The 8,475-nt window shown below is 39.7% G+C and overlaps 1 protein-coding gene across 1 annotated transcript in view; it reads right to left on the bottom strand.

Annotated features, from left to right (window-relative positions):
* Window positions 1–7,050: 7,050 nt before the first annotated feature.
* EFNA5 (ephrin-A5) overlaps window positions 7,051–8,475 on the bottom strand; it is a gene marked incomplete at its 5' end in the record, with an annotated part of 37,105 nt that continues 35,680 nt past the window's right edge. The window contains one exon of the mRNA XM_010132739.1: window positions 7,051–7,303. Within this exon, the coding sequence (XP_010131041.1) occupies window positions 7,182–7,303 (122 nt within the window). The remainder of the gene's footprint in view (window positions 7,304–8,475) is intronic.

The following is an 8,475-nucleotide window of genomic DNA, read 5'->3' as shown; positions in this document are numbered from 1 at the left end:
CTTCTAGAGAACACAATTTGGCACCTTGCAGTTTTTCTATTTAATGTTTCTATGAACGTCAACAAATGAGCAAGACTTTTTACTCATGGATAGTTCACACCAGCAGCCATTTTCTTGGCTCAAAGTCTGCTGCCTACTTCCCACTGCTGCTTAGCCATCTGTGACTGAATGAGCTCTCTCTCTCTTCCCCACCCCTTCTCCATCCCCATTGTAGCAAACAGAAGCACTGGGATAGACATGGTGCTATGTAATGCAGAGCATGCCAAGTTTCCACTGAAGCATTCACTCCCAGCCAAGGGCCTGACTCTTCTCAGGCAAGGACAGTTGCTGCAGGACTACAGGTTGCCATTTGCAATGTGTAGCACTCTATTTATTCCTAATACCCAAGTATAAAAGGATCAGAACTTTAGTATCACATCAGGGATGAACTTCAGGCCTAAAAATGCCTTGCCTTTGTTGCATTCAGGTACTAAATTTCTTATGCCTTTGTTTTGCAATAGATAGTGACAAGAGGATAGGAAAAAAAAAAAGCAAAAAAGCCTTCTAAACTTCTCAGACTAGATGGTCAGCAATTAGTTGAACCTTAGCTAATATACTGTCAGTTACAGCACACAGGTACCAAAAGCACAATTTGTTCTTAACAGTAGAAAGAACAGATGGATGCTTATGCCTACAGTACCCTATCAATTTATTTGACCTTTTCTTTTCCAAACAGCATCCAGACAAAAACTTCAGCTTTGTCAACAGCAGTTTTGTCTATAGATCAAGAAATATGTTTAATGTTAAAATTACTACTGGAAAATATCTATTGCTAAGTGGGCAAGTGTGTCCCACAAAATAGCACTTCACTAGAACATGGTTTGAACATAAGAACTGAAAGATAGCTAGTGTGTAAGAATGCATTGAAGATTGTATATACAGAAGGAGGTATCTTTCTTTCTTCCTTTACTTCAGAGATACATTATGAGGTGCATAAGCATCTAGAAAACACCCTTGATCTTGAATGCAGTGTATGATTTCATAAAGCTCTAGACAAAACAGAAAGTTCTTCTTCCCCTCCAAGCTGACATATATATAGCATGCTGCCCTGCAATTTCATGTATCTATATTCCTCCTTGTGTAATCAAATGACATGAGAACTTGCTTTAAGAACCATTATAGGGAAAAAACAGTGTTTCAGGATGCGCTGGTGACTGCAAGAATATCTTGCAGTTTGAATTCTTCTAAATTACACATGACTGACAGTATTAGTCAGCTAACAGATCTATCTGGGTGGGAGGGAACCAATAAAAACCCTGCCCAGCTCTTCAACATTTTTTTGCAGTATTACTTCCATTCTGGATTTTCTTTAAAGGATATTTTTGCATGTAACAAACACCTTGTTTTAAAAGCTTTCAAGGAGAAAATTTTAACAAAAGAATTTAATTGGTGATAAGACGGCTTGCTTTGATTCATAGCAGAAAACTGAAATAGCACTGAAAGCAAACAAACATGAACAGCTGTCTTGCGCAAGAGTGGTCTGTTCTGAAGCTTTTATAGTGAAGACTGAGTCTTGATCTGGGCTCGTAGGCATACACCTGTAATACAAAGTTAGATGGTGTTTTAAACTAAACTTCCTGATAAGGGCAAATGCTAACAAAAATAAGAGTTATAAGGAAGGAGGCACTTTTCAATCCTGTGCGGTTAAAGACTGCAAAGAATTCAACTACCCTAGTGGGTTACCACATCTCTAACCTATATAAATCAAAGCTTTGTTCTGAAGGAGTAAAACCACTTTGGCACACAACCGTATCGTAGTGGTATGATGCATGCCTGAATATTCCTAAGAATGCCCTCAGAGGTACTCTGAGGAGAATTATTCTGCAGAAGGAATGATGAAGGAGCACAAAGGCTCATTGTGCACACTAATGCAGAAAAATGAAATCAAATACCATTCTCAGCAAAAGCAGAGCGTCTTCTGAGGAAAGGCTATTAAGTGTGTCAGTCTGGAGGATATTTTCTGGACATGGTTATTATGTTAAGACATACAGAACATGTGTCACTTATAACCCTGCCCTGGTTGTAACATCACAGCTCCAGAGGAAAGAAGTCGGGTGCATCAATTCTCTGTATCAAATACTCTCACACACTTCTCTCACCAAGCTGTCACTTCTCATTTGTAAAGAAGGTTAGAGGAAGTTATAATTAGTACTTGCTGCCCTGTCAACTAATTAAATGTAATAAAAAGCTTTCAGTGAGTTTAATGCTAACATGGTGTAATTACAGATGAGTTTCAAATGCACAGCGCATATATCGTAGGTTTCGGTATGTACTCCCCACTTTCTATGACCTGAATTCTCAGGTTAAAACTATCATATTAGTGAGCGGCCACTGCTGAAGACAACCACTTCAGACCTACATAAGTCAACGCCAATGCAGACCTGTCATTTTTAGAGGCACTACATCAGCCTCTGAGGCCAGGGCAGAGGTGGCAGAAATGAGGAGAAATAGCCAGCTGGTTACTTGCTTCCCCATCCTTTCTCTTCTCTTCAGGAGGCACATTGTTCAAACTCTCCCATCTCTGAGGCTCCCACTGCTCTCAGCTCTTTTCCTCCCTTTTATAAAGAAAGATATGGCTGAGATTTCAAAGCCACTTCCAGCCCCATCTCTTTGTCAGTCTGAGTGGCATCCTGCGTAGAGGGGCACCACGTGCAACTGCTCTGTTTGCACACATCTGGAGCTAGTTGTATTCCTCAAGAAGCAAGAGTTACACCATACAACCACCTGTTACCCAGGGGAGTAAGGAAGACTGTTCAGGAGACCCAGTGCAGAGACAAAGCGGTGACAGAAACCATGTAATGCTCCAGCACTTGTTTGACATAGTTCCTTACTCTCTTAAGTATTTGCAAGAGCTATGAACACATACAAACAAGCAGCCAGGCTTTAGAAAAGCCAGGATGTTGGTAGTTACATCTCTAGATAGTGAGCCATTGGGCTCACTGCATTCTTCTCACTCACACTCCTTATTGCTTTCCATTGCTCACAAATACATTAAGTGGGTACAAATAGGCCCTGAAATAAAGACATAATTAATTGAACAAAAATGTAGCCTATGAGAACCAATTAAAATGATGAAAATCTTTAATTTTATTTAAGTATAATTGTACGGACACGTGTATATACAAATACAGATCTTATGGGGCAAGGATTTTGGGGTTTTTTTTTTAACATTTCTTTAAAGTTCATATAATGTAAGCATTTCAAAAACAGCACTCAATGAATAAGTGCAAAAAAACTGCAAAGCAGGGCAGTACAAGCACAGGACCACACTGAGCTGGACTTTCATACCCAGATGCATACACAATGAGTGTCTTCAATGGGGTGTCAAAAGCATGGAAAGCAGATTTTGCAGACTCATGGGTAACCTCCAACATGCCAGCATCTATTAAACTGTACAGACAATGGCAGCAAGCCTATTGTAGGGAGATTTGTCTCACATCCGAAAAGCTCAAGGGCAAATGCATGGGAAAAACTCAGTGATGCCAGATCAGAAACAGATCTGCCCACTCACAGCTCCAAATTAAAAAAGGAGGAGGGTAGGAGAGGAGGAAGGGCAGGAAAAGGGAAGTGTGGAGGGTTGTACATTAAAACTGTTGTTTACAAAATCTAAGTGTAATGAAAGGAGGGGAAGAGTTAACACTCTAAGCCTCTGAAAATGACTGAATCACTGCTCTCACAAGCCGATGGATTAAGTTCAGTTTTGAGGGTTAGGGGTGGGTATCAACAGGTACAAATACAACCATCTTCCTTCCACAATTACATAGGAAAGGAAACAATCTACTCTACTCTCAGTACCTCCCAAATTTGTTTCTAGTTCTTTTGGAACCAAGTACATACATATATAGCACATGACACTGGCAAGATCCTTTCTGGAGAAAACTATTCATGGAAACAAAACCAGAAGGAAAACAGAAGGGGAAAAAATAATAAAAAAAACCCAAACAAAATAACAGAAGAGTTGTTATATCCCCAAAGCCTTTTTAGAAACAAACATTGTACAAAAGAACAAAAACCTACACAGACACCACAGGGCTCCAACATCAGACCTTTAAACATTGAGGACAAAACACTGATCATCAAAAGTCACGTTGTTCCAGGTCTTGACATTGTGAAGTCTTGCAATAGATGAACGATTTTCAAGGATGAGTCCTGTATGCTGCAGTGTCATGGCCACTTGTCTCTCAGTTCTCAGCCATGATCACACTTGATGCTTCAAAGCTCTGTCTTGTAATCAATGCGTGATTTTAATATCCTGAAAGTCTATTGTTCTCACTTACAAAAGACATAAGAATCAAATTAATACTTTATTATCAAACACTATATACAACAGAGGTTGCTAATAATACAGAATTTAAAGAACATAGCTTGAAGTTTTACTTGTCTTTCCTTCGCCATCCAAGTAAGTACAGTACAAAACAATATTCTAAACTAACACGAAATGTTATCTTGTCTATTAAAGGATACACAGTATCCACTAAACTGACCGATCCCTATTTTCCCTGCTTCACATTGCATTGCCCTTGGCAGCCAGAAGTGCAGGTCATGGGGTAAATAAGCCACCCAGGCTGAGGGAGAATCAGCCCCTCAGGCTTGAGCTGGGGTGGATAAAAGGAAGGGAGCAGAAATCTCCTTAACTTGCACCAACATCTGCATTTAAAGCCCCCAGTGATTTGCAACAAAACACAAAGCCTGTCAGCATTTATGTACTTTGTGTCACTGGGGTTGCCTGATGGTATTAAGTATCAAATCGACAGTGTCTGGTACGCTCCCAGCCATGCCATGCCCGGCAGCACAGGGACCTGCCTTACAGCTGCATCACTTGTGTTGTTCCTCATCTAACCAGCAAGCCTCTGTGACAAAACAAAGAGGTGAATTCCACCAGGAGTGACGCTGGTGAAAATCCTGCGCTGTGGATGAACTTACATCTTGAACTCCAACATCATTCAGAGACAAAGGATGAAAAATGAAGTCACCGTTTCTACAATAAATTGGCGCTACCGGTATGACTGCCTGCAATTGCTATGAATCATTTTACTACGGGTACCCATTACGCACTATTATCTGTACTCTGCTTAATAATCCAGTTAATAAGGTGCATTTTGATTAAGCTCACCTCATCTAAAGCTTTTTAATTCCTACCTAGAGCAAGTATTAGAGTGTTTACCCAGCACATCCACATTAAAGAGGAAAAAGTACCACAGAGCCTGCAATAGGATGACGACTTCCCTCACTGTTTAGACTGCGTATCTTTATTGTGTGCACTTCACACTACAGGAAATTTCCAACATTCCTCCTATAAGCATAGGCCCTGTATTAACGACCATGTTGTACAACGTCGGACAAGCCCAGATCATAGTTTAGCACACATAAATGTCCCTTTGCATCTTAAATTTATTTCCCTCTTTCCTCCTTTTCTGAATATTGGGCTGCTGCAACTTCTGGAAACTTTTCTTCATGAAAAAGGCCGGCAAAGTACTATCATTAATTCACTCAATTTTGTTATGGCAGACTTTTTCTTCAGGATTAATACAGAAAATCCTTGTTTTGCTTGAATGCACTCCTTGTTTTGTTTCCCATTTAACATAACTAACAGTTTTTGTTAGAAAAGCTCTGTTTCAGTCTTGGTCTGATATTTCCCTGATTATGCTTAGCAATCAAAATTTCAGGGCAGCCTAGCCAAAAAATTCCCAAGGCTTGCACTTCCTGGCAAACGACTTGTTAAACTTCCACATTAGCCAAGGCTCAGATTCCTCAAGCAGGGTCACTTCTAATTCCATAAAACAAGACAGTCCCATTTCCTAATTGCATCAAGGGTTACCACTTCTCTCACATGTTTAAATAGGACAAGCAAATATACTCACTCTCAGCATAAAGTATATCTAAATAATGTATTTTCTATTCTAGTGGATTTTTAAAAAAATATTTCGTTAAGTCTTTGGGAGCCCATCTAGTTTATCTCTGGCTGATAAACACATTTCATCTACTCTTCAACTGTGCTGGAAGGGGAAAAGATAAAAAATCACAACTTGAATTCATATTCCACACTTCTTTTCTTTCCCCTCACCAAACAATGCTATTAGACTGCCCTGGCTGCTTCTACATGTGGTTTATTCCCATGACCGAGGAACTTGCAGGAGAGACAAATCAAGAGCATACTGGAGATCCTGTGTCTCAAACATGTCTCCTCTGGCTGCTGATGTCCTTTCTTAGCATGTATTAACACCCAGAGCAGAATCCAAGGCTATCAGCTACTAAGTCAGCGCTGGGGAAGGTCACTTTATTATCAAAAGTGCCTCTGCATTTCAAGAAAAAAATTGTAGCACCACGGTGATTTGTTTTAAAATAAAATAATCCGGTGTGCATTATCCCCTTAAAACGAAATAACAGAGGCACTCACACCCCCAGTGAAGTGTCCTAAATCTGACCTTGCCTGCTGTGTACTAACATTCCTAAATACTAACTTCTTCCTCTCTCCAAAGACAGCATTTCTACTCATGAGCACAAGTATTACTGTCAAAGATGCTTCAAGACAGTTCTGTAACAAACATCGTCCTTCCCTTTCAGAAGTCTGTTCATTTAGAAACTCCTGGAGGAAATAGCATTGTATTATATCTATTCTTAATGCTTCCCCTCCAGTCCTGACATGGTGACACGATGCCTTGCATGATCATCTTACAGTGCTGAATGAGAAGGCATAAATATTGAATCAGAGAGAAGAACTCTCCCAGGCTTTCACTCACTTTCCTTATCCTTCACTGACTGCATCTGCCACTATTATTCCTTGTTCACATAAGGATGACACAGTGAGCTAACAGAGGTGACTTCTTAAAGGAGAATGCAGAAGAAAATAAGAATCACTAGTGTCACTATTATAGTTTGGCATTTTCATTTGGAGTCCTTTTATTTATATGGAGGGGTTAAGAAAGTCACAGGGTAGGTAGGGATGGGTGCTGAAGCTAGTTATCCCCTTCAAATTTTTGCTGAGTTCAGGCTAAAAGGGAGAAGAAAAGGGAAAAGGGAAAAATAACAATTTGACATCTGCAAAAACAATAAAGTCCCTTTCCTGGGATAAGCAGTTAAGTGGATCTTTGATGTTCCAAGACCCTGGTATTTTCTGCAACAGGCTGCCGAAGCATACTGTGCTATAATATCAAAAGCATTGCCAGGAGGAACAATAGAGTTGCCAAAAGCCGGCTGGGTATCCTTGGTGTCTGTGCTGCGTTCTCACCACGGGATGGCTCGGCTGACTCATGTACGGTATCATCTGTTCAAACAGAAAGCATACATTCCAATGAGATTTTGCATCCTTAATAAACTCTCAATGAGCCAACAACTCTAAGTAGATTTCAACACTTTTATGAAATAGGGCAATGAACCTTGTGCTGTCATTGACTTTTGCAAGCGTGTAATACCTCATTATGTAACCAACTTGGGGCCAAGTCCTGCATTTCTTACTGGCAAAACTCCCACTGAAGACAAGAGGAGCAAAAACTAAGTCTGATTTCAGGAGACTGAGGAATGAAAGATTCCTCTTTTTATAAAACACTGTAGCTCTAGCTTTGGATGCCTCATTAGATAGCAACGTCAACAGGGAGGCAGATAAATAAAAACACATGATTTTCAAAAGGGCTTGGAGAAGTGTTGCACGTGCTCAGAATTAATCTTGCAGTTAATCCCCTTACTGAGTTACAGATTTTGACTCCTGAATTTGAAATGACAGCATGTAAGCCCAAGCATATATTCCATTCCATACAGAGAATTTCCACTGAAGTATACTGCATGTGGGGATGCACAGTGGATACAAGACCAGTTTCCCTTGCTCAAAACAGAATTTTAAAGGCTAACATATGACAGTCTCCAATTTTATAGAATACGTACTCAATCTGGAAAGTCTCACAGTTAACAGACTACCTTCTATAGCACACAAAATACAGATTTACATATATGCTGCTAAAAGTAATGAAAAAAAGAATCAGCTGAGTTGGGAAAATGTGCTTATACCTTAGTGGCAGAAGAAAACACAGTAGCAAACACTAAATTTATTATACCTAATAAAGCTCTGTTTGATTTTTGTAAACTAAATATCAGCCTTAAAGCCACAGCTTTTAGCATGCCAAAAAAGGTATGTAAAGTCAAATTCAACTTCAGCATTGTTATAGGTGTGGTATTTTTCTCTGCAAAGCCCTCCATACACACAGCTATCTAATTCGGCTGTTTTAAAAGTAATCAGTCTGAAGCTTGCCATTAGAAGTCATATCTGGGTTTGAATGTTCTTAGTATTAAATGAATGAAATAAGCTAAAGTTCTTTAGCAAGTGTGAAGTGGCCTCAAAATTTATTCATATGTTATTTAGAGAGCCTAAGTTTCCAGGAAAATTAATAGTATCTCACAGTGTAATAAGCTCCCCCATTTTACGAGAGACGTTGACATATCTGT

The sequence above is a fragment of the Buceros rhinoceros genome, unplaced genomic scaffold (assembly GCF_000710305.1).
Source record: "Buceros rhinoceros silvestris isolate BGI_N320 unplaced genomic scaffold, ASM71030v1 scaffold823, whole genome shotgun sequence".
Classification (NCBI taxonomy): domain Eukaryota; kingdom Metazoa; phylum Chordata; class Aves; order Bucerotiformes; family Bucerotidae; genus Buceros; species Buceros rhinoceros.
This window is presented reverse-complemented; position numbering and strand designations above follow the sequence as displayed.